General features: G+C 39.0%; 1 protein-coding gene across 1 annotated transcript in view; it reads left to right on the plus strand.

Moving 5' to 3' along the window:
- Nucleotides 1-27,291, plus strand: part of ttc27 (tetratricopeptide repeat domain 27) — a 68,564-nt gene that overhangs the window by 12,711 nt on the left and 28,562 nt on the right. The window contains exons 3-10 of the mRNA XM_088351862.1: nucleotides 3,822-4,005; nucleotides 6,948-7,077; nucleotides 9,987-10,127; nucleotides 16,571-16,673; nucleotides 17,421-17,579; nucleotides 19,015-19,142; nucleotides 20,173-20,285; nucleotides 22,787-22,853. Of these exons, the coding sequence (XP_088207988.1) occupies nucleotides 3,822-4,005; nucleotides 6,948-7,077; nucleotides 9,987-10,127; nucleotides 16,571-16,673; nucleotides 17,421-17,579; nucleotides 19,015-19,142; nucleotides 20,173-20,285; nucleotides 22,787-22,853 (1,025 nt within the window). The remainder of the gene's footprint in view (nucleotides 1-3,821; nucleotides 4,006-6,947; nucleotides 7,078-9,986; nucleotides 10,128-16,570; nucleotides 16,674-17,420; nucleotides 17,580-19,014; nucleotides 19,143-20,172; nucleotides 20,286-22,786; nucleotides 22,854-27,291) is intronic.

Genomic DNA, 27,291 nt, shown 5'->3' on the forward strand with positions numbered 1-27,291 from the left:
TTTATCAACTTTAAGCTCAAATAAACACAACTTTTACCTAGAAGACTTGTTTATGAACTTACTTCCTTTTTAGCCTCTTATTATATTTTAAACACAGTAAAATTTTTATTTAAGAAAAACAGTTGCTTAAGGGCAACACATATCATAAAAGGGGTAATGTCATGATTACCGATATGCATCACCAGTGCGTCCTTTGGTGCCAACTGCCTCGGACTCTGATTGGCTCCCTGTCCCTATTTAAACCCACTCCTTTCTGTCACCGGTTGTCAGTCCATCTGCGAACCCCAGTTAACACTAGGGAAGCCTTTTTTGACCCTGACACCCACCTGTTTTTTCCTCCTGTCCGTCCCCTGGCTTCGACCCGTTTTTAGTCCTGACCACGTCTACTCTCCCGTCCCGACTTTCGACCTCTTTTGTCCCCGACCACGTCTCCTCTCCTCTCCCGGCTTACGACTCGTTTCCGACCACGTTTTTGCTCTCCTGTCCCGGCTACTGACCCGTTCCCGACACCGCCATCGCTCGCCACGGAAGTCCCACTTCCGCGTTCAGAGCGACCTGCCTTCCGCGTCCAGCGACCACCGGATCATGGGCTCAACCCTTTCTCTTTCTTTCAATAAAACTTGTGAGAAACGCAACGCAAGTGGGTCCTGTCTCCGTTCTGGTCCTGACAGTTAAGGGTTACGCCTTACAGTGCGGCATCTAAAATGACCTGGTTGGCAAGAAAATAATGAATTATCCATATAGCGTGATTTGACTCTACTGTTCTATAGTGATAAATTCCAGGCGGCAACTGATGAATTGCACACCTGTCCAGTTACTGTAAAAAATAGGCAGTTCTTGCTTACTTATCAGAAAACATTCCACCGACAGTAACGGTACGTGACGTTTTTGTTTAGTGATATACAGTGACATTCATCTTTTGTAAACCCACTGCATTGGCCCAATAAAGATTGGGGAAACGCTATCCCAAAGCGGATCGTAATAAGTATGCAAATGACGTCGTGGCTTCTCTGCCACTATAGCCATACCACCCATGTGTGATGAATAGCCCTAATGGCAACAAGAGTTTACAGGTTGTGCCGGGTGATTTATTTGGAGTTCCTGAGCTCGAGAGCATGACTACAGCGATTCATCAAGACGCCAGATAGAAAGTTACACATCTGAGTTGAGTAGAAATGCACACCTCACTTTGAAGGTCAACAGCACTATGTACAGATTTAGGAGATATGGAGGAATAAATCAAAATCAGGGCTTTGTATAAATAGATTATTTCGACAGCTGACGCCGCTCGCAAAATTCATGTTCACTCTTATGTGTTTATGGTAATACAGTTTTGACTGTGCTAATACATAAAAGTCAAAGAAAGGCTTATCAGTGCTGCTTTTCTAGAAAGACAAATTTCGTTTTTTGGCAATTTTTTATTTTTTGTTTATCTTTTTTTTCAAATTTTAAACAATCCATTCATCCCTAAAAAATCAAAAGTGACAAAAGAAGGGACCTAAGGCTTTTCCAAATTACCGTGACGATATGTCATCCTTCTAAATGTGACCTTTATATTCATTAAGCTCAAAAGGATCTGCAACTAGTGTACTGGTTTCTAGGTACGTAGCTTTTAACATTGAGGTAGGTAGGTTTTTACATGTTTTGTACTAGTTTTAACAGTGCATATATTTTTTACTTTTATACTTAAGTTCTTGCTTGATTATATTGTTACTATACTGTTATTTACCTCATTCAGAACACAACATTTTTTGAAAGATTTTTGAGTGTCAAAACAATTTGTGCCACTTTTTATTGCGGAAATTTAATTGATAAATATATATATATTTAGAGGTCTAAATATAATGGAAGCTAGAGCTCTTGTTGGTGATAGGAAGGAGTGGAGAGGTGTTGTGAAAGGATAGTGGGATTGTGGACGCGTTCTTAAAGATGGGCTGGGCACCCGTATGATGCGGCAGGGGTAAACCAGTGAAAGCTGTCTCGGGCCCTGCTGTTGAACAGTAGAGTGTGTTGTGTCACCCTGACCCGAGTGACATGGCCGCTTTCTGGTGTCCTGTTTCATCTGGAGGGACGAAAGCATGACCAACTTAGGTGCCGAGGTGCCGAACTTGTTTGGGCAATCGGTTTGGCCATGGTCCAAAATTTTTTGTGTGTTTTTTTTTGCTTTTTTTTTGCTTTTATTTTCTTTTTATCGTATATGTTTGTCTTGCTGTCGGTCACCCCTCTTAAAGGATATGACCAAGGTAGATATATATATCTAAGTGTTTGATTTAGTAAATGTTTGATAATGGCTAGAACTTTGTATAATAAGGTAACACATTTATTACGAAGCATTCTCATCTTGAAGCAATCCATGAGATTGGAACTGATCATACTCCATTTGTAGAATAAAAGTGTCTTCATTGTCATTGATTACAACATAGTGTACAGCATTTACAACGAGACTAGACCATGGCACACTCTGATGCCCCTGATAAAAGACTTAAAAGATATAAATGAGATGGAAAAAATGAATATTTGGATACATATGTATTATTTACGATCGACTATTGTGGTTGTGTTGCTTAAATAGTATGGCAGCAACATTGTGCATACATAAGAATAAAGAAATACAATAGAAATTTGAATGCAAAAATTTAATGATATGCATTTTCAATACATAATCAATTTATTTTAGATTACTGTTTACATTCTTGTGTGTTTTTTGAAGGCGGTGATAGCTCATTTAGTTTTCACAGACCTGTTTCGTCCGTCAGAAGGGAGCAGGTCAAGGAGATGGTGGCTAGGGTGAGAACAGTTCATAATGATATTGTTGGCAATATCTTCCAGACCGAGCAGTGAGAATCAGATGATTTCCTGCCCTGTCCTCATGACTCTCTATAAGGTTTTTCTGTGTAGGCGTACTCCCAGCATACCACACCGTGATGCCATATGACAGTACTGTATGCTCTCGACTGTTGTTCTGTCAGACAGCAGCACTTTCTTATTTTATAAGGAAACATGCACCATTTTTCAAAATTTGAACCGTTCCCCGGCATGTTAAAACTTCTCAGGCATTTCTCAGTCAAACTAGAGCTCGGTTTATTGCCACTACCCACACTGTGATTTAACTTATGCCATTTGGGATGGTGCAAAGTGTGACTTTCATTACCAGACTACTGTTGCATATTAAAATATACGAGAATAGCTTCCATCACATTTGCATTTTACATATAGCAGTTCCACTATTGTGTCCCCAGATGCTCGATGTTATGTCTTGTGATGCAGTGTAATGTTGCAAGGTTTCTTGAGTTAATTTTGGAAAATAATGGTAATAATAATTGTCAGTAGTCTGTAATAGTCTGTGGTCTGTGCAGCCCTTTGATAGATGGATAGATAGATAGGTAGTTTATTCATCCCCGTAGGGAAACTCATACTTCCAGAAGTATCCTTTTGTCTATTAACAGATTAACAGGATGGCTTCGGGGATCTGTGTTGTAGTTTAGCAACAGCGGAGTGGATGACGTCACACGCTAGGCCAAAATTTTGACGTCCCTGCAGCAGATGGAAATGTTTGTGTTTACATGCCCAGGGTTACACCACCTCGTGTTCACGTAGATAGCGAGTCCACCTCCTCTCCGCTTCCCGCAGGATTTTGTGTCTATGTCTGCCCTAACAAAGCTGAAGCCGGTTAGCTCCACGTTAGAGATTTGAGACTTTGACTTACAAATAAACATGACTTGATAAACTTTACAGATATATTCGCATGAGTGTGAATGAGTCAACACTCATTTCAAAACCCGTTATATTAAAAGTCACGGTATTCTTGAAATGTTTTCTAGAGACCGGCTCTTTGTTGGAGTCCTTAATGAAGGGAGACTTCGAAGCAGTTTTGAGGAGCCCTCCGGTGTTAGCGCTGCTTACGAGCGATGGCGACTGTCAGGAGGGCGAGGATATCGAAGCCTACCTTGAAAGGCGCATCCTGTCATACCTGACTGGGGAAACTGACGGGGATCAAAACAGCAGGTACGATTTTACACACACTCATCCCGTCTACAAAGCGCTTGCCGTGTGCACTTAAATACCAATTTTTTGAAAACATCTTTAGATTGAATCTAGATTGCTGGCACACAAATGTTTCTGTAGGAAGGAAAACGTGTTCTGTAGGACGATATATTTGCTAGTTTCAAGTCTGTTTTATTATGATATATATTCGACATTCTTTCTAGTAAAATATGTAGATACTATATTTCCTGATTATTATCTTTCCAAGTAGAACTGTTATGTGATAGGATAAAAACTATTTTTGTCTTTGTTAAATAATCCATTTTTAGTCAATACAAAGCAATTTTAGGTATTTAAAAAAAAAAAGAAGCTATTTTAGGTATTTTTCTTTAAATTATTTTCTCCAAATGTGCTGTTTTATTGTTAATCTATTTTTTGTGTGGTTCAGTTGAATAATTAATTTGAGTTGATAAGAAGCAATTTTAGATATTTATAAACATGGAAATAGCTGTATTAAGTATATTTTCTTATATCTTCCAGAGTAAAGTGTTTTATTTGACATGAATGTTGCTTCTTTAATTATGATTTTTCTTATATGTACTTAAGTTAAATAATTATTTTTAGTCAATACAAAGCAATTTAAGTTTTTTTTAAATTTATACATTTTTAAATTTTATTTGTTTTTCCTATGATTGTGTTTCCAAGTCAAAATGTTGAAGCATAATTTTGCTTCTCTATTATTATTTTCCTTATTCATGCTTTAATTAAATAATTTTTTTGGCGATTAAAAAGCCCTTTTCAATATTTGTATTTAAATTACAAAAGCATTTTATGTATTTTTCCTATAATTATATTTCCAAATAAAATGTCTTTTTTGTTGAAAAATAATGTTGCTTTTTAAAATTATTTTTCTTATTTGTACTTAAGTTAAATATTTTTGGTCAATAAAAAATAATTTATCATATTTTCGATTATTTATTGTATTGAAAAAAGCTAATTCAGATTTCATTTTTTTACAGTTGTTTTTTCAAGTAAAATTGTCTTGTTCCATTGAGGACAATTCAATATTTTTCTTATTTGTGCTCAAGTTAAATAATTGTTTTTACTTAATTAGAAGCACTTTAGTTTTATTTAAATGTTATTTATGAAAATACTCATTTTAGGCATTATTCTTCTTATTAGATCATCAAGTAAATATGTTGTGTTTTATTGGAGGATAATTTTTGCTTTTTTGATTATTTTAAATACTTCTGTTTTAGTTTGATCATTATTATTAGTCAATGAAATGCTATTGTAGGTATTAGTTTTCTAAAATGTAATCAATAAATGAATGCTTCTGAGCAAGCAATTGCAGTGTTCTGTCTTGGCTTCAATAAGAAGTTCAAAAATATGTTAAGGGGATTTTCTTTAATCAAACCAAAATAATTGTAATGTCCTTTAATCCCTTTAATTATTATATTTTTCATTTTTCTGCTTTAGTTTCATAGGTTTTTGTCAATTAAAATATCTATCTATCTACCCGGGTCATATCCCTCGAGAGGGGTGACCGACAGCAAGACAAACACATACACAAAAACAAAGAAAATAAAAAAGGGAAAAAGTAGCAAAAACACACACAAATTTTTGGACCATGGCCAACCCAAATGCCCAAACACCCATTCAAGTTGAGCACCTCAGCACCCAAGTTGGTCTTGCTTTCGTCCCTCCAGATGAAACGGGACACAAGAAAGCGGCCATGCCACTCGGGTCAGGGTGACACAACACACTCTTCTCTTCAACAGCAGGGCCCGACAGCTTTCGCTGGTTTACCCCTGCCACATCATACGGGTGCCCTGCCCATCCCTTAGAGCGCGTTCAAACATCCCACTATCCTTTTACAACACCTCTCCACTCATTCCTATCACCAATGTGTACAATTAAAATATATTTTGGATTTTCTTATAAAAATACCAAATTATTTTCTTGCATGAAATATGATACATTGTTGCTGATGAGCAATAACTGGAGTCTTCTGTCTTAGCTACAAATAAAAAGTTAATGCCATGTCATGTTATCCATTGTATTATTATTTGATTATTTATGCTTAATTTAATATTTAATGTAAATAAACATATTTTTCAGCTCATTATTTTCTTGATAAAATTTTATTTGAATATTTTATTTTAAATGTTTTTTTAATTTTATTTATATTTATTTGATGAAGTATTATTTTACTTTTAAAATTGATAATCCTGATAAAAAACAATTAGAGCTTCCTGTCTTTGTTACAAATACAAAGTCCAAAAACTTTCTATATCATGCCTAAGGGACTTTCTTTACACACAATAACAAATTAGTTAATTTACTGGTAATGTTGTCCTTTAATCCCCAGGGATTCTAGTATTTAGTGGCTTACCAGTTCAAAATAAAGGCAAAGTTCTTGTTTTGTTTTTTGATCATAAATGGTATGAACTTAAGTCTTTTGACCGCAGAGTTTCAGTTTACTCGTTGTTGCCTAATGAAAATCCCCCAAATGAGTCGAGCGTAAAAGCGGAGGCAGTTGAGCGGAACTCCAAACTCTTCTCAAGAGTGTTTGTCCTCCGCTATTAAGCGTCTCTATGCCTTTTAGTCATGAATTATTAATTCTTAATAAGGACATCTTAACATCTTTCTTCCTCACGCTAGCTGGAAAACAGCTCATGAATAAAAAGGAATTTGACAGATACCGCTCCTCCTCTTCGCTGAAAATGATTGGTTCTGTTTCCTCTCCTCCATCAGCCCCCAATAATGTAGGAAGGAACAAAATTGGAAGGCGTCGAAGCATGTCACTTATGCCCGATTTTTAAACCACATTAAATTTCCGTCAAGTAATATGGGAGATCCGAAGTGCTGTAATCGCCGAATCTTATTAAAGCGGCAGATTTTTCTTTTTCACCAGAAAGCCCTGAAGTAACCTTGAATTTAATCTCCGCTTGTCCTTACAGTTTCCGAGAACTGCTCGTGATGGTCCTGGCAGTCTCTTGTCTCCAAATGTTTGTTCAAAGCAACTGGACAGGTCCTTCACTATCCATTCACGTCTCTGACTTTCTCCCTTCAACATTGCTCTCGTCTCAGGTAGAAGTCAAATTTTACACTACTTTCTAGCGCGGTTTTCATTTTGTTCCTCACAATTAAAGAATATTGCAGAAGGTGACAGTGCTAATGTAATTGTAGTGTAACCGGTTGGCGTTACTGATGAAAGGTAATCTCAAATTCCTAAACGTGCAAAATATGACTATAGTACATGGGTTTTTGCATAAAATTGTATGGATTTCAACGGTACAGTATTTTCAGGGGTTTTTCTCTCATAGTTTGGCTGGGGGTGGGACTTGTACTCTTTCATATGTGAAATTATTAACACATTATTATGCCATTGCGTTTAAAATTTTTATTACGGGTACAATTTAACATGTTATGTTGTAAACCGGATCACTGATATAAGGTGTGCGTATTAATCCAAATATCATTATTATGGATACTCAACAAGTACTTTGATTGTATCGATACCTTTGTCTTGGCATCAATGCTGTCTTCTCATTTTAACTATCACGATGATTATGTTGTTTGTGGGACATACTTAAATACATACTTTATACCTTTCAAATTCAATCAATTGTTTTTACACTTCATTCAGACTAACGACTTTATTTTCAAAATATTATGTAATGGGAAGTATTGTAGTTGTCTTGTTGACATTTTTATGCATTATTTGTATTTTTTGTTACATCGCTGCTTTCTTTTGACCCTTTTGAGTTTTGCTCTGAAACAGTAGTAGAAGTTTTTTAATATTTTATACTGTTGGTAAATGATTTTACATTGTATTTTTTTACTATTTGCACTCAACCTTTAAACTAATAGGCAATAGTTTTATTTCAGTTGTCATACAAGCATTGTTATATTAGGATGTTTGCTACATTGCAGCTTTTTGGGTTGACTCTTTTGATTTGAAACAGTTGAAATAGAAATATTAGACTGATAAAGTTTGCATTGTTGTTATTTATTACTTGGAAAAGAAGATTTTGGTGCCTAAAATATTTGTGCTGTAGGAGAAAATGCAGGTTCGATATCTTTTAAGTCTTCTTACGTGATTTAATAAAGTAGACCGGGGCTTGCCATGAGGGGGAGCTCTTTATTTCGTCATCCCAAAGAAACTCAGAGAACTCCAGACATAACAACGCTTTTATAGCCTCAGTTTGAGTACAACCCAAAAGGAGGCCCTAGTCCTCAGTAACAACAAGGAAGATGCTGTCGTACCCTTATTAGGACATGTTGTTCGCCTCAGTTTGCTCAGAGAGTCCTTGAAGGTCCCAAGGACCTTCCCGAAATGATGTCAACATTCTGTCACACTGTAAGCAAGTCTTTCTACATTTCTTTTTAAATGTATGCAACTCTATTCTACAAATGCAAGTCTATTTTCCACAACAGTGCTGTGTTTATTGTAAATATAGAGTAACTCACAAAGGGAGGGGGATAAATTACTCAATTATTATGACACTTAAAAGCAAAAAGTGTCAGTTTCAGATCAATATCGATCCATATTACCCAGGATTTACTTCAATCGGATCGATACTGACATTTTCAAGAAGACAACAAGGTAAAAAATTATTTGGTGTATCTAATGATGACTCTTACTTTAAATTATATTAAATAAATAAATTGTAAATTTTATTTTGGTGTTTTGTTTATAGCTTACCTTGTCAATGAATGTTTTTATGGCCCCCACATACTCAACAAGGTCGTACTAGGAGTAAAAATTGTGTAATGATGCGATGGAATCAAGTGCCTTTTCCTATGTCCTCTATGACCCTAGTGTTCTAATGGTTAGGATTTTGCACTCTCAGCGATCCGGGTTCGATTCCCGTTGCATCCAATGTTGTGCAAATTTGGTCAGCGATGATTTTTGACTGATCAAATATGGTGATATACTACTGTAAAACCACGTGTATAACGCGCACCCAGTTTTTGAGTTATTTTGAGGGGGGAAGTGCGCTATTTACAGTATAAGACAGGGGTGTCCAAACCTTTCAAATAGCGGCCCGGATTTGCTAAGCTAAAAATCTATGAGGGCTGACTGTTCAGCCTGGCATGTTTTTAATAAATTCCCCCTCGCTGAATGGTTTGCAGTACTTGGCGATTAGGGTTTCAACCTCGTAGCTCGCTTTTGTCACATTTTCGTTCATGTAGAAAAGGCGCTGCTTTGAGTTAAAAAGGCTTCCAAGTTGTTCACCTGTGATAAGGGCGATACATGACTTGACTATTAAAATTAGTTTTATCTGGTTATATCAGTATCAGAAATTATTTTCCCCCAATTTTATTAACACTCCACTTATTGAAACATGAATATTTTGTTTGTTTGTTTGTACATGATTCAATTGTTTGTTTGTTTGTACATGATTCAAATTGAATCTTTTCTTCCGGCGCCGTCACGAATGGCAGCCACTCCAGCAGCTCCCGTGTTATTTTTGATTGTTCTCGATTGTTCTCAGCTCAGGGATGCTGCTGGAAATGTGAATTTCCCTTCGGGGATGAACAAAGTATCTATCTATCTATCTATCTATCTATCTATTTCAAGCATCGCCCACTCCTAATACTGATCCTGAAGGCCCGAAATAGCAATAGGAAGAATCTGAAACGGATTAGAATCACATACTGTGCTGAAGGTGACACAGCCAAGAGAAATGCTTCAAAATGAAGGGTACAGACTGTTGGGAGTAAGTCAATACGATTTAATGGACCAAATATTGGAATTTGGCTTGGAAATATTATTCAGTGTTTAAAATGGTGTTCAGGCCAGCCCAGTTGGTATTCACTGCCACTTCTGAACTGAAATCTCAATTGTATTTTATTGATGTATTTGGAGCAACCTGATGAAATTTGTAATAATGTTTTTGATAAATGACATCATCTTCCACCAAAGCTTGATTTCCACCCAATTGAGCACTATCTTTCTGTTATGAGTATTTTTAATTAAATATATTTTCCAGGCTCGTTCTACGGCGGAAGCTATCCACTCAAGCCTTCTCCTAGATGGCGAGTCAGTGTATAGCCTTGTGTCCAACCCATTTCTCCTCCTGCTGGCCAGAGTTATCTTCACCAAATGCTCTTCCAAGATGGAAAGCCTTCAGGTAAACAAAACCTGGCCAGTGTGTGTGATTATTTTATCGTGTCATGTATTTTTAAGCGGTTATCTTATTTTTCCACCAATTTGGGACTACAATATGAAGTCGGAACAAGTCTGTGTTTAACTCCAAATACAGTGCCTTGCAAAAGTATTTAGCCCTCATAATTAATTCAAGCTTTTGCCTAGATAGGTTGCAACAATTAGTCGACGTCCACAAAAATAGATATAGTGAATGAATTCCACTAATGTCGCCATAGATGTTTTTCCAACAGAGTGAGGTATCTTATATGATTGTAATCTATGCTGACGGTCACTCATATCTGTCTCAAGCGTTAACATACGGAAGTGACGGCGGACATTAAGTACGCAGACCAAAACTTGTAAGGTTTAGGAGCATTTTAGCCTTGATACAGCGAAACTACTGTCAAAGTTTGCAAAGTAAACCTTGCGTATCATGGCATTGCCTCTGTGATGCCAAACATTTTAAGAGAACAGATGGACAGTCGAGCAAAACGAGTCTGACTTGCCTCTGTAAGATTCAAGTAACATTTAAGCCAGTACGGTTTTGATGACATTGTACATTTGATAATGTTCATAGTGTATATCTTGCTATGAAAGACAGCTTGAAATAATTGTTAGTTGCAGCCCTATTTTTGACACATTTCAAAGATAAAGATGGAAAATGAAAACTTATCAGATTTTAACAAAAATTGGGACACAATCATGAAGTGGAATAAACTACATTGGATATTGTATACCTTTTTAAACAAATACATTCTTAAAAGTCAGACGTGCAATGTTATTAAGCACTTTTACGCTCAGTGCAGAGAATTCACTGCAAAAGTTCATTGAGGATCTCTTAATGATCCAATGTTGTCCTAAATGACTGATGATAGAATCCCCTTGTGTATAATCGAGTCCTCATAAAAATATACGTGGTCTGTGATAGTTTCATTGTACGGTTTAAAGTGAAGGCCAAAGAACACAAAAACAGGTTCTTTATACAGTTGTGGGGAAGTTTAAAGCTGGATTTGGATGTCCCACGCTTTAAACATCAACGCAAGCTGTCAAATTGAAATGAAAGGAGTTACAGACCACTGCAAATCTACCAATGACCATCCCTCTAAATCAGAGGCGGGAACATTTAGAACCCAAAGAGCCTTAATAGCAAAATATTAGGACTTTTTTTTTTCTTCTGCTGGTCTACTAGTGATCCCAAGAGCCAAAAAAAGATCGTCATGTTTGAGAGCGTTCTCCATTCTGGCCCCGTGTGCAATGCTCTTCCCCCTGAGATTCCATCTGCAACCTCAGCGGAACTGTTTAAATCTAAGCTTAAAACACACTTCTATTCTGTAGCATATGAATCACTTATATTTTATGTTGACAATATCTGTGTATTATTTGCCTTCATGTAGGTTTTCGATCAGGTGATGGTGTTACAATAGTCTGTGGTTTGCAATAATCTGTGGTCTGTGCAGCCCTTTGAGACTCTTTGTGATTAAGGGTGTCACAAATAAACTTGACTTGACTTCTTTTGAGAGCCATACCATATATCCTAAGACAAAATTTAGCAAAGCCGGCAAACGCAAAACCTTTATTTTCAGCACTTTTTTTTTACTGTGCGACGTTAGATGATTCGATAACTTTCATTAAAAAAAAATAATAATGACAGAGCCTCAGTTCCATATCAACAAATACTATCTACCACTTAAGACTTGTCTCCCTCTCGCAGTAACTAAAGATCTTAGAGGCTCATTTTGACCCCTTTTTTTTATAATGGTCTAAAACAAGTTTATAAACAGACTGCTCCGCCTATGCATGCACCAAACTTGGCATTTCACTTATCAGAATCCAAAGGCATCAGAGGACGTTCGCACAGGTAGCATTTCGCACAGGTAGCATTTCGCACAGGTAGCATTTCTCCTCCGAGCCATATGTACCGTAAATTCCAGACTATAGAGCGCACCTGATTATAAGCCGCACCCACCACATTTTAAGAGGAAAACCGATTTTGTACATACACAAGCCGCACATTTATATAAGCCGCATGCGCCCACATTTAAACATGTAACACAAACACAAAATTAACCCAAACCCGACTTCAAGTCCCGCGATTGAAACTAAATGTCCTTCATTAAAGTCCACAGTCCAAAAATCACAGCCAGCTAAATGAACGGAAAATAATACCGGTACTTAAGGTTTGATGCAGACCTGCAGAGTCCAGGTCCCGTTGATCCAAGGGAAAAAAGTGTATATTTCCAAAGGTAAGGGTGGGAAAAATATATCAGATGAACACATTTACTCACGCAACTCCTTTTTCTTTAACCAACTTTTTATCCCCTCTTCTTTCCTTGTCTGTCCCTCACCTTTAGCGGTCCCCACTTAAACTCGGCACCCCGCGTTTGTTCCGCCCCTCATGTTTCGTTCATCCGTGCAAAATATATCGGAATGAGTGTCTAAAATAAATACAAATAAATACATTACAAAAATATACAGTTGCAAATACATATTATACATGGGTTACACATATTTACAAAGAAAGACGGTACACCGAGAGAGTTTTCAAAGCTTTAATAATAATAATATAGCTTTGACAGGGCAGTTAAGGGTAGCAACACTCGAGCGCCGCTAGCGGCCGTTAGAAAAATTACATAAATTGCCCGCATCACTGAATTAGCCGCAGGGTTGAAAGTTAGGGGGAAAAAGTAGCGGCTTATAGTCCGGAATTTACGGTACTCATGAAAAGAGCCATATATGGCTCGCGAACCATAAGTTCCAACCTTTGCTCTAGAATTTCACCTCAAACAAGTAGAAGGCTAATCAGAGAACCAACTTTCTATTTGAAGCCTGAAATTTGGCTAAAGGTTGAAAAGTTCAAGTCACTGTAGCTCGGCTAAAACATCCAGCAGGCTAACAGATAATGACAGTCTTTCTTTTAGTGAATCGAAAGTAGAACAGTCTCCTTAATTAGCATGCTTCTAATTCCGGCAGAAGTACTTCCACGGCACTTCCCGCCATCCATTTAATACCGAAACTGAAGAAATTGCAAATGGCACCTTTTCTCCATGCTCAGCAAGCCGTAAGTCATCACTAATGCGCGAGTGCAAATCAAGTGGAAGTCACAGGGCAGAAAATAATCGTCCCGCTCCCTTGATCTGACATCAGCGGCACTGATATGCACACAAGTGCAACAGTGATTTCCTGTCTGGGGTGATTCAGTGTTAATTTGCTCTTAAAATACTAATGGATGCTAAGGGAATTAATTGATAGCGCCGGTGTCTGCCAAGATTGGCCCAACAGAGGCAAGCTAGCTTTAAAATCGTCACCTGCATGCACGCGCACGCTCGCTTTTAATCCTCCCTCGTCTATACAAAAGTTCCAATTCCCGTATTTGCTACTTACTTCTGCCAGCAGAGAAGGAAGCTCTGCCAGGCCAGAAGACAAACACTCCGTGCAAATGTGTGAACGTTCTTGGCAAGTGTGTGAGCATATTGATTAGGTGAGACAGACAAATGTTGGCTCCCGGTTACACTTGAACTAATGGACGACCTCTGACATATTGGAAAGCTTTTTGCTTATCTTGTACTGTCTCGTCGGAAAACAGTTGGTATTTATTTGAATCTAAAATAACTGTATTTTCTGCACTATAAGGTGCACAGGATTTTAAGGCGCAAACCCCCCAAAAATAATCTTTCCTCATATATTTTACATACATACGGCGCCCCAGACTATAAGGAGCTACAGTAACGTCAACAAAACAATCCGATAGGTTAGTCAAACTTCATTAACCCCTTAACTGTTGAGAAGCAAATACGTGTCTCAGACTCGTACAGACATGGTGCCGGTATGATGTGACCACTCACTAAAATTAGTCATGCCACATTGGAAAGCTTAAACTCTTGAAACTGAAGATATAGATAGATAGACAAATACTTTATTCATTCCCGTCGGGAAATTCACACTTCCAGCAGTATCCTTGTGTTGAAAATGAAATAGTTATAAAAGAAAAGAAATATAATACATAAATACCCAATATAACGTGTTGATATAGAGTATTTAAATAGTCCTACATAAAATACACACTGTAATAAAAATAGGGTAATATGCAAATGTGGGGGTGGGGTTTAATGTGGGCTTTTAATCCCCCGGGTGGAGTTAAAGAGCCTCATGGCATGAGGGAGAACTAATCTCCTCAGTCTGTCCGTGGAACAAGACTGTGACAGCAGTCTGTCGCTGTAGCTGCTCTTCCGTTTGGAGATAATGCTGTGGAGTGGATGTGATGAATTGTCCATGATTGACCGCAGCTTTTTCAGTGCCCGTCTCTCAGCTACAGTTGTCAGGCTGTCCAGCTCTGTGATATGCTGATCATTTAAAAATTTACTCATCACAGAAACATTACTATCAGTCTGAAACAAGATAACCGAAAAATATAAAGCCGGGGCAGCTCACCCAAGACGTCATCTTGCAGCCATCACATTGGTCTTCCTATATCCGTAAGCATAGTGAATCCAACCGTGTAAAATGTTTACGTACTCCGAAAGACGCAATAATTCAGAAAAAAAGAAAATCTCTAGCATGGTTGCTAGCTGTCTGTTTAGCTTCATAAAATTATTTTCTCTAGGCCGTATAGCAACCTAACTTGTGATTCACATCTTTTTCGGCCAATTGCAGGCTTTGTTTTACTCTGCTTTACTCTATACCAGCCTATAAAGGCTAAATTGGACCCGCCTTCTTTACCTCTAAATAATTTTAGCTAATAGTGACCGTACAAATGATTGACACATTGGTTAGGATATTAATCCCCGGTATATATATATCCCAACATGTATCGTGCACTACTTCTACGGGTGAAAATTGAGTCTGCGGCTGCTTACCGTAGTAGCGAGACCTGTTGTTACTCAAAATTGATCCATATATCAGGCGCACCGTGTTATAAGGCGCATGGTCAGCTTTTGAAAAAATTGCTTTTAGGTGCGCCTTATAATGCATAAAATACGGTAAGTTGTTTTATTAGTCATTCTAGAATATTCTGTTGTTCTGCTCTATAAGACACACCAGTATTTGAAGTGTTTAAGATATCTTAGAGATTGATAAGTCTTTAATAAATATGGCTACGAGCTGCAATTGTTTTTAAATGACTGTATCATGCCATTTTTGATAAAACAGGACTTTTTTCAGTTTTAGTGATTCTTTGGCGTATCTGATGATGAATTGGTTTTTGCATGTATTTATAGCTTTCATGAAAACATTTTTGTTTTTTTCCCGTTCGTGTCTGTCACTGTGAGTACAAAATAGTGTTTCACTTTATCACCGGGGAACTAGTGGGAAGGCGTCAGCGCTTTCACGTCCGCGCCTCGGGTTCGATTCCCGTTCAATGCTTTGTGATTATGGTCAGCCATGTTTTTCGATTGATCAAGAATTGCACAAATACGTAGTATACCGTAAAACCTCGTGTAGTAACGTGAACCTATAAATACTGTATGCATATCCAATCTTATCCCCCATATTTTGCAGCGTATAAGACGCAATGGCTTATAACGTGCACTTTAAAATTCCTGGCCATTTTGGGTTTTTTTAGATGCCCCTCATTAGAAATACGGTAGTTCAGTTTTGAGTTAGCTGGTTCTGTTTTGCTTCTTCTCAAAAGCCTTGCAGTCAGATGTTTTTTGTTTTGTTTGCATTTCAGTGTCCTCTTTATCGAGTTTGGTTGCGGGGCATTGTTTTTGCAGTGCTGTATTTTTAAAGAGATGAGGATAGTTCTTGACAGTTAGACTTAAATAATGAGTTTAAAAAAACTTGGAGGGGGGTGTTAGTCTACTCGTATTGCTTTTTATGTAATTGTAAGTGGATAAAATTAAGTATTTACTCATGGGTACACAGCTGTTTTTCATTTTGGAGTCTGGCGAGAAATTATTTAAGTGACTCCTGTATAATTCTTAAAAGTAATGTGTTGCTAGTATTTTGCATCAATTAAAATATGTAGGCCGAGCCTCCTGTGTGGAGTTTGCATGTTCTCCCTGTGCTTGCTTGGGTTTCCTCGGGGCACTCCGGTTTCCTCCCACATTCCAAAAACATGCATGTCGGGTTAATTGGTCGGTCCTAATTGTCCCTAGGTGTGAATGAGCGAGCGAATTGTCCCTGTGTTCCCTGCTGGCAACCGGTTCAGGGTGTCCCCTGCCCACTGCCCGAAGATAGCTGGGATGGGCTCCAGCACCCGCGCGACCCTACTGAGGATAAGTGGTGCAGATAATGGATGGATGGATGAAATATGTAGGACAGGGCATGATGTCCAACATGTGGACTGTCATCTTTTCAATTAATGCTGACTGTGAATGTAAAATATTGTACATTTTTGCTTGGGTTTGTTAAGAACTTACTGTCACAATGTAAATATAATGACGATCCAATTTGTGTGCTACTGTATGATTTAATCTTTCATCTTTGCAGCTTCTATCTTGGTGGACTCTACGCTACGCCAAGCTTCACCAGCAAATTCTGGAGGCGTGCTCCGAGGAGCTGCTCAAATTGACCCGCACCAGCATGGAAAAAGGTCTACATTTGTACATTTTAATAGATCAAGGGCTATTTGGAATACCTCAAGTGTTTTAAATACTTCAAATAGTATCATTGTAAATGGTAAATGGTCATAAAGGACATAAATCGTTTGGAGATGTTTTCTTTAACCCTATTTTCTCAAAAACTATCTAAGAAGAATGCCCCCTAAATTTGTATAAAAATTATTCGTACATTACCTTCAAACTTGTGGACAAGCGTTATAGAAAAGACATAAGGAATAACAACCTTCAATCCAATTACTGATTTTTGATATTAGGGTACTTGTAGACATTGGAACTGTAATCCAAACTCTGACAGACCTTTGAGGATTAAAACGTCCATCCATCCATCCATTATCTGCACCACTTATCCTCAGTAGGGTCGCGGGGGTGCTTGAGCCCATCCCAGCTATCTTCGGGCAGTGGGCAGGGGACACCCTGAACTGGTTGCCAGCCAGCTGCAAGGTACACAGACATACAACTCACTCGCTCATTCACACCTAGGGACAATTTGGACCAGTCAATTAACCTGACATGCATGTTTTGGGGAATGTGGGAGGAAACCGGAGTGCCCGGAGAAAACCCACGCAAGCACTGGGAGAACATGCAAACTCCACACAGGAGGTTCGGTCTTATGACCTCAGAACTGCGCCGCACACGCGCTAACCACTGCCCCGCCGTGCTGCCAGAATTAAAAACGTTTTTGCTCATAATTAAAAAGTTCATTCTTCCTTTCCTAACAGTGCTGAACTGCAAGTCTCTGATGTCTGAGCATAGAAACCTGGCAATTCAGTTCCACTTGGAGTGCGTGTACTGTAGTCTGACCTACTACGAATATCCTGCTGCCAAAGAACATGTGAAGAAAGCCCAGGAGCTCTCCACGCTCGATATCAACATGACTGGTATGATATTTATTATTATTCACTTGTTATTTTTTTCATCCTTTCGTCATAACAAAGGAAGACACGAATAATTATTTTTATTTGCCTAGTTTTCGCTTAGTACTTTATTGTATTCTTGGGTGAGGTTTATACAATTAATTTAATCAGTTTGGTTTATTATCTTTTTTTATTATTATACCCAATTTATTCGTGTTTGACGCACTCTTTTTTTCCCAAAATAATTAATTCAAAGTTTGGGTGTGCGTTACACACGAGGTTTTACGGTGGTAGATCACCGAATTTGTGCAACGACTGATCATTCGAAAAATAACACTGACCGAAGCAGCAGAACATTGGAAACGGAAATGGAACCTGGTCGTGGCTCCGAACTCTAACCACTAGATCACCAGTGATATAGATGACATACGAAAAGGCATTACATTGTCTCATGATCACACTATTTTGAGTCACAGTACCAGATACGAATGTTAGAGATGAGAAAACAGAAAGTCATCCTGAAAGATATAAATAAACGCAAATAGGCGCGACAGAGGAAACAACTCTTCGGTGTACCCGATGATAAATCCGACTTTGACAAACATTAAAGAATACATTGTAAATTTTATGTTGTGATTGTGTTCCTAGTTTACATTGTTATTCAATCATTTTAATAATGGCCGCTCCTATTTCACAGCGTTTGTCACTTACAGTGCTTAGTTTGAGCGAAGAGAAAAAATGAAACCTCATTCTAGTATCACAGTTGCCCATTGCCCTCACTTGGGCCCGCCCGTTTGGCGCCAGCTGCTGCTCATTGCCTGATTGACTTCCCTCCTATTTAAATTCAGTGCTCTCATTCACTCCTTGTCAGTCCGTCAATGAACCTCTGCACTTGCAAAACGTGTATTTTGACTCTGTCCGGTATCCCGCTTGTGTATCCAGTATCCGGTATCGATCCTGTCTGTCTTTCCTGTCCATTATCTTGCTCCAGTCCCCAGTATGCTGCTCGTGTTTTCGGTATCGATCCCGTCTGTCCCGTCCTGTCCGGTATCTTGCTGCTGTATCCAGTATCGATCCCGTCTGTCCTGTCCGGTTTTGATCTCTTCTGCCTCTGGCTTCCTGTTTTTCCGCGCCTGACTTCTCTGTCTCACTTCTTCCGCCCAGCGATCGCCGAACCACTGGTGTTTGTGTTCACGCGCATGACTGCCCCATTCCCGTAAAATAAAGCTTGTGTGAAAACGTTACGCGTCTGGGTCCACCATCTGTTCAGGTTCTGGCACCAAGTTAGACACGAGTGCGCATTATATACGAATAAATCCATTATTTACATGCAGGCATTTAGCTTTTTTATTCAGTTTTTGTTTATAAACCCATTGTTAATACTGATTTCTTTGTTTACTAAAAATGTTCTTATGTATAAAGCGATAGCCAAATACTTGTTTACTTTTGATCACTAAAGGTGCCCTGGGAAAACGTACATACTTCCAGCAAAAGGACGTGGCCCAACTTATCCTTGAGGTCAAGAGGAAACGGGATCATGAATTTGCTGCCAGTACCCCACCAACACCACTATCACTACTGCCCAAGGTATGAAATATCGCTTCTGTGGGGTAACTTCAAGGCATAGAAATTCACCTGCTTAACGAATTCCCACTAAAATAAGCTCACTCAAAGTCTTGTGATTTTTAGCATGTGTTTGTCCTGCAAGTCATTCCAAATCCAATTGTTCCAAAGTATTATGACTGGTAGTTTTGTGGCATAGGAAGTATATAAGACTGGAGCAGTTGCAACTAAGCCAAGCCTGGCCTAGAGTGGTGAAAACTTCTATTTCGATTTCTATCCATACAAATTTATACAGGCATAAAAGTGGGAAGAAGCAATCTTATTTTGTCCCTTTTCTAGCGCGCAGGCCACCAGTTTCCCATCCTTTCTCTATAATACAATGTGACACAATTGGTTTATGCTCAAAATGATTGCAGGTCCTTCTTGTCTGTCCTCGAATGTTTTTTCCTAAGTTTTGTTGACATATTTGACTGAGGTCTGTAAAATCTGGTTGTGATTAGCTTGCGACCAGTACTCATCCAAAGACGGCTTACTCTCAGCTTTGGTTTATGGAAAAGTGAGTTAACCAATGCAAAGTGTGACATGGACACGAAAGCCGGGGGGAATCGGAGAGGAGGCGGACTTGCTAACACGAGGTGGTGTATCCCTGGATTTTCACAAAGAAAAGTTTTCCATCTGCCGCAGGGATGTCGAATTTCTGGACTGGCGTGACGTCATCCACTTCGCTACAAGCACCCCTAGGGCATCATGTTCATCTGTTAATAAACAACAGGGTAGACTGCTGGAAGTGTGAATTTCCCTACGGGGATGAATAAAGTATCTATCTATCTATCTATCTATCTATCTATGGAGTTAGCTTTTGATTTGTTGTGATCTTACTGTAAGGTAGTGTGTGGTGTTTTTTCTTTTTCTCAAATTTCTATAAGCATTGTAGTGATCCTTATAGTTTCTCACTGAAAGATAAATTTACCTTAGGTACTTTTCTACCATCAACTGTTCATTCTAGTCAATCATTCATTTGATTTTTTTTGTATTTGTTTATATATTCTCACAGGATTGCAATCTTGGTGATGACACAGTGTTGGACAAGATTAATTTAACGGAACCAGACCAATATGTCGTAGCAGAACTCACTGCGGAGGAGCAAGCGGTTATCCTCGGGATTTGGTAAGTCAATAGCCCCTTTACACACACCAAGGTTAAAGGGATTCCCAAACTCTAAAACAGCCAAAATGTGACAAAATAGTCCAGGTTTGCATAATATCTCTATCTCTACCTCTATATATCTCTTTTTCTACTTCTTTCTCTATCTGTCTATAAGTATGTATATGCGTATTTCATTGGTATATTCCAATTATTTTCCGAGATAATACATGAAGACGGTTAGTCTCGTCTTTGACTTCCCAAGCTCTGACGTCATGTCAAGCAAACTAGCACCCTGGCAAGTCAATCTCCCTATTGGTTTACATGTTAACCTGTCGAAAAGTGTTTTAAGCCAGGTTTTGGTCGATTTTGTGGAGAAAAGCTAGAAGTTGTGTCGCAGGTGGGTGCAGCAATAGTACAACAAATGACGAGCAGCCAAAACGGGGCGAACTGGTAAAAATAACACACAGAGAGCTAACATGGTCCAAACCAGCCACGACACAGCGATCTAGCTGGCTGCTATAGAGGACGAGCCGGGGCCAATCGGCGTTAAAGAAAAATGGGAGGCTGGCTGACTGAAAACATGCAGTAAGCAGCCAGGATAACTGTGGGCAACAGCAGCATCAAACACAAACCCAGCCGGGAGATAAAACAATGAGCAAGGCAGGCTGGCCAACTAGCTGACTGCTATTGGGGCTAACCTAGACCAAACCAAACTGGAAACCTTCAGGAGCCTGCAAGCTGTCTGGAACATGTTATAGTAATTGCAAGACAAGCGGTGAATAACATGAGAAGAAAAGTCACAATCACGTACCTAAAATGAGGCGAGGTCAAAAAAGAAACTACACTGTACATGACGGCAGGTAAACTTACCCAAAGCATTTTTTTTGTATCAAAGCACACGCCTTTGACAAATGGTCAAAATTCCCACAGTGACACAGAAAGCAAAGTTCCAATTACAGTGGAACCTCGGTTTTCGAACGCTTCTCAGTTCGCACAAATCGGTGCTCGAACAAAAATTTCGAGAAATTCTTGCTTCGCTGTTCGGCCCAAAAAATCGGTCTTCGAACGCCGGTAATGTATGAGTGCGTACGCTACGGTGCGATGCTGAGCGGCGCACGGGTGTAGATGGCCCCCACCCCTCGTGACCAACTTTTATCACGTGTGTTACAATATATGTGTTTCACCCGGTGCGGTTAGAAGGGGGCACCAACTGTCAATGTAAACACTGAAGTATGTCACTCAGCTTTACCGGAAACTTCAGTGTTTGCATTGACAGTTGGTGCCCCCTTCTAACCGCACCGGGTGAAACACATACATTGTAACACACGTGCACACGTGCCTCTTTCTTTGCTTTTGATATCGAGGAACGGGGTAAGAAATCCTATTCATAATTCTTTTATTTATCCTTTTTTTATTTTTACACGTTCATGTTAGCAAAATCTTTCGTTCGGAAGATTACGATAACGCGAACGTACAATTAGCCTGGGTTAGCTTTATGATTCGAGGTAAACATTCAGGGTGTTGGAACTGAGCCCAAAATTCAGGGTGTTGGAACGGAGCCCCCTTTCCAATGAAGCGCTTAGCCACTTGTGGTGCTAAATGACTTGTAAACGACCTGATTTTTAATTTTTACACGTTCATGTTAGCGTAATCTTTCGTACGGAAGATTACGATAACGCGAACGTACGATTAGCCTGTGTTAGCTTTATGATCATGTTGATCATTCATGCTAAACATTCAAGGTGTTGGAACGGATTAAAACAATTTTACATTATTTTTAATGGGAAAATTGATCTTCGGTGATCGACCAAATCGGTTCTCGACCAGGCTTCTGGAACGGATTATGGTCGAGAACCGAGGTTCCACTGTACTTCAAGCTGTAATAAGCGCTATTCATTTGCTGATGACTACAATCACTAAATATTTTCTAACTGGACGCGCCGTTTGTTTTGCTTCTCGTTGTCATCCAGTGATGTCACAGCTCTAGGGGATATGAGGTCAAACTGCCTACTATGAAAATTAATTTCTTAAGATCTATGGCGCGTGGAATATTATGCAACATATCTGCATGATTCTGGGGAGGGACTCTCCATGTTCTGTGCGTAATTGGAAAAAAATAGGGCTTTTATAGTCTATAAATTTGGAGGTGTCCGATATAGTTAAATGGTACACACACGATTGTTTCACAGATGGATACTATTTAGCAGAATTCCACAGTAAAATGCATCAAACGTAAAATGTAAAAAAAAAAGCTTACACAGGAAATGTGGGACTTTCGAACCGTGACTTAAAGGCAGGCTTGATTAATAGCGAACATTTCCTCCATATAAATAACTTGATTTTGTATGATATGCATATTTCAAAAATAATATTCGCTTTAAAAATTGTGTCAACTTTAAAGCATCTTTTAATATTTTGTCATAACCCAAAATGCATTGTGGTGCTAACAACAGCAAACGTGACATACACCCGAAATAAGTGAATACAAAATGTGTTAAAACCGAAATTTCTGTGTTTTACAGCACCGATTTTCACAAGAATAATCCAGTTCATAAACTCACACAAGAAGAACTTTTGGCTTTCACATCAGTAAGTACTTAATTTTTATCACTACTAACTAAATGCTTTGCATTTTTTCATTCGTCCATCCCAGGGAAATATTGAATTGAATTCAATTGTCCTTATTTTCATTGATATCAATGTTGTGAAACATTGTATGCAATGAGATTAGACATTGCACTCCAGGGTAAAACATGTAGTAAAGCAGTGTCTGAAATAACGTCTGCCCGGATACCCGGGGCGTGCATCTTTTTACGTCGGGCGTACAATTTACAAAACGTCTCCGCCCGGGTGGTCGACAACTTTTTCAAGAAAAAAAAAAACAATAAAAAAACTGACTTTTTCTTTATCTTTATTCCGATTTCCAAATGTTCGTTCGGTTTGGAAATTTTGGAATTTTGTTTGGCAATTTGCATACTTGGCAGCCAATCGGAAGCCTGCATCGAATAACTTTGTGCTTCCGGACTCTCCCGAGCGTTATAAGATCGTGCATTTGCATATCGTTTTCCAAAGTTGCCGCACAGAGAACTCAAGAAAAATGGTTAGGAATGAAGCCAAAATCTCAGCCCCAGAAGATTCAAAAGAAGCTAACAAAATTGATGATGCTACAGAACGTAAACTTACATTAAAAGCATCGTGGAAAGAGGAATGAAGATGAGTAAATACAGGTACCTACTGATGGCAGATGGAAAACATGCAATGAATGTTATCAGTAGATTTATAATAAACTTAATTTTAAAGTGTTGTTCTGTTATATATTATGATTATCAATCCTTAATACTTTGCAACAATGTTTTTTTTTTTTTACGATTAGTCTTATTGTGTTTGAAGTTGTGAAAAATTGGGCAGGCAACTTTATGGCTGGGCAGGCAACTTTTCAGAGTTGTCTGCCCTGGTGTCTGCTAACTTTTTGTCATGAGTTTCAGACACTGAAGAAAGGCTTTAAAAGGAAAAAAATGTATTAAAAAAAACTACAAGTATCAGATGAATTGGAAAAAAAATGACAACGTAGTGCTTAGAAATTAGAACAAAATAGGAAAGATGCCTGAAAAGATGAGTCTGTTTTTTTTCAACAGTTGTTTTTTTAGTTAAATAATCCAAATATGGTTGAAACATTTTATGGTAAAAATGTTTGACAAGATGTTTTGGAAACCGGAGTGCCCGGGGGAAACCCACGAAAGCACGGGGAGAACATACAAACTCTGCACAGGATGTCTGGAGCTGGATTTGAACCCACGACAGGTTCCCATGACATGAACTGTGCCGCACAAGCGCTAACCACTGCGCCGCCGTGCTTCTTTCCTGGCCTATAGATATTTAAATCATGTAATGGTAATTACCATGTTCTATAAATTCAGTCTTTGAGAAAGCTTATAGTTGAGCCAATCAGATTCCAATTTAGCATCTGAACACCAGCTATAATGGCTTGAGAAACACCGGTTTCAAAAAGTATAAATGGCTGGGGGGGATGAAAATCACGCCAACAGGTGTTAAGCAAGGAAATATATCGTGTTGATTTAATAGTGAAAGGTTGGACAACTCCGCATGCATTTCAGGTGAATTGGCCGGTCTAAATTGTCCCTAGGTGTGAATGAGCGAATGAGTTGTCTGTCCCTGTGTGCCCTGTGATTGGCTGGCAACCAGTTCAGGGTGTCCCCTGCCCACTGGCCGGAGATGGCTGGGATGGGCTCCAGCCCCCTCGCGACCCTAATGAGGATAAGCGGTACGGCTGATGAGATGAGATGAAGATGTTTTGGGACCAATACTAAACTTGTTACTGATACTGATTAATCACCAGTGTTACAAAGCAATACCATCATTATAAAATTCCTGCAGGAAGTGCCTCTTATATTTGAAGAAATGAACAAGAATCCTATTATGTTTTTCTTATTATTGAAATTAGGGAATGGCAATTTGCAATTAAGTAAATTATAGATTCCCATATGTAAATTGGACAGAGTGTTTTTAACAGTTATACCTTAAAAATGGCTGGTATCAGCACAGTATCAGTTTTTCACCCATCCTTAGTTTAGAGTATTTTCTGTTTGAGGACTTTATATTCATTCTGAGATGAAATCAAGGAAATATGTATTGAAAATTGATCCTGGAATTGTGATTTCTTATTGTATTTGATATCCATATGGTTAATTTGATAATGCAAATGAGAAATGTTAAATCAAATCCAAAGTATGATTCAAATCCTAAAGAGATAAAGCAGCCAAAAATCCCTCTTGGGTTTTATGCTCCTACGGCTTGTCGAGAGGTGACAAGTAGTCTATTTCATAACAACTGCCCGAGGACCAGACTGTTGAAAACGCTACGTCTCTACATGTTTATACAGCTGGCTTTCCAAACTGCTCTCCCTGGCATTCTAATCTTGAATATTTTATTGCCCTCCCAGTAAAGAGCATCGAGTTGCTGGTGACTCCCATAAAACTTTCAATTTTCAGTTTCACTGGTAACGGGACATGAGCTCAGAGGCTGAGCTCTTTGCTCTAATGAATGTGGCTTAGTTTGGAACCAAACTAACTCATTCAAGGCTAGCTAAATGGATAAGGGTTGTACATGGTAATGCCTAAAGTAAAATTAACAATGCAGTGTGTCCCATACCATAGGAAGATCCTGGCGGGCTCTCACGGTTTAATTGGTCCCTCCAGAGTCTCATCAATTTTACATTTTTAAAGACGCAGAGTATTATATTTATATTTACTTAAATATAGTGGAACCTAGAGCTCTTGTTGGTGATAGGAATGAGTGGAGATGTGTTGTAATAAGATAGTGGGATGTTTAGACGTGTCCTAAGGGATGGGCAGGGTATGATGCGGCAGGGGTAAACCAGTGAAAGCTGTCAGGCCCTGCTGTTGAACAGAAGAGTGTGTTGTGTCACCCTGACCTGAGTGACATGGCCGCTTTCTTGTGTCCCGTTTCATTTGGAGGGACGAAAGCATGACCAACTTAGTGCCGAGGTGCTTAACTTTTTTGGGTGGTCCAAACATTTTTGTGTTTTTTTTTTTTGCTACTTTTTCCCTTTTTTATTTTCTTTGTTTTTGTATGTGTTTGTCTTGCTGTCGGTCACCCCTCTCCAGGGATATGACCACGGTAGATGGATAGATACATAAATACAGAGTCAATTAAAATAAATTTACAGATTCCTCATTATGTAATTGATTGCAAACGCCATGGTGTGTATTTGGGCAAGGTGTTTGTCAGTCAGCCCCTCCCCCTGTGCAAAAGAGCGCACACATTCAGTTGTTGCAGTTTTTGTCCCTTGCCGCCTGCAATGTGATTAGAGGGCCGGGTAAAATATGACATTGACAAGCGTCGCGTTTCACAAGTTGAACATCTTTCTCTCAGTGACCAGATTAATAGTCTTAGTGCTGAGCGTTCCACGCAGAAAACCTGCCCAGCGCCTCGTCTCACTGCCGGCATTTTGTACAAGGCAAAAAAACGCGGTACTGCCATTGCCAGCAATTTGAAAAATGATCTCCGATGAGGAAAATGCTCACCAAATGCCCTCAATAACTCACTAAGTTTATGCCTGACAGGCACACCTTTATCACCTCTCCCTACCTGGCCTGGTGCTGAATCCTGCTTGCCAGGCAAATGAAAGGTTTAAATTTTATTTGCCGTACGGGTGTACAAGAAACTAAAAATTAAAGGGGCAAATGGCAAGCGCAGCACGGTGTGGACCTTTTTACAATTTCTTCAAAGTTTCTGCAAGGTGTAATTAGTGTGGTAAAGTGGACTGCTACTGTGGCCGCACCACACATTTATATTAAATCGTGGGGGGAATTCACGATGCAGAGAACAAACTGGTGCAACCAGTATGTAAACATGTTGCTGTCCCTGCACAAAAATTATGAAAATGGAGCCAATGACAGACTATTAAATTGCAGGAATTTCTTTTTTTCCCCTATTTCTTAATTAGTTCCACGACAAATGATTTTGAAAGAACAAGTAGTTGAGTATTTGGTAAGATTTCACTGAAGCCTCAAGCTGGGAGCAGCTGCAAAAGCCATTCGTCGACTGTCATCACACTCCGGTCATCGTGAGGTCATCTCGATGTGAAGAGGCGGCCCGATGTGATAAGATGTCCCTGATGGCTTTAGGTTATTGGCCCACTCTCCACTCGAGTGTCGGGGACTCGAGTCGACTCCCGTCACCCGAAAGCAAACTGGAGATGAGCTGGACTCTGTAATTCAACAAGTCTCACTTGGAGACGGAGCGTTTGTCTTCAAATATCTCAACAAAGTCATATGATAGCACACTTGGATTATTCACTGATGATCCTGAAGCTGTCCAGGCTGATAAGAGTGGCTGTCAGGACAGGAAATTAAAATTGAAAAACAGCGGGTCTCCCGAGGTTAACAGATCCAGCTGGACTTGTTTGATGCCAAATCATTTATTCATTTTGTTTCTATCTGTTGAATGGAACTCGACATGTGACATCTGTGTCCCAGCTGATGGA

This window comes from Urocampus carinirostris, chromosome 13, assembly GCF_059441175.1.
Source record: "Urocampus carinirostris isolate Australia breed hairy pipefish chromosome 13, RoL_Ucar_1.0, whole genome shotgun sequence".
In the NCBI taxonomy this organism is placed as follows: Eukaryota; Metazoa; Chordata; class Actinopteri; order Syngnathiformes; family Syngnathidae; genus Urocampus; species Urocampus carinirostris.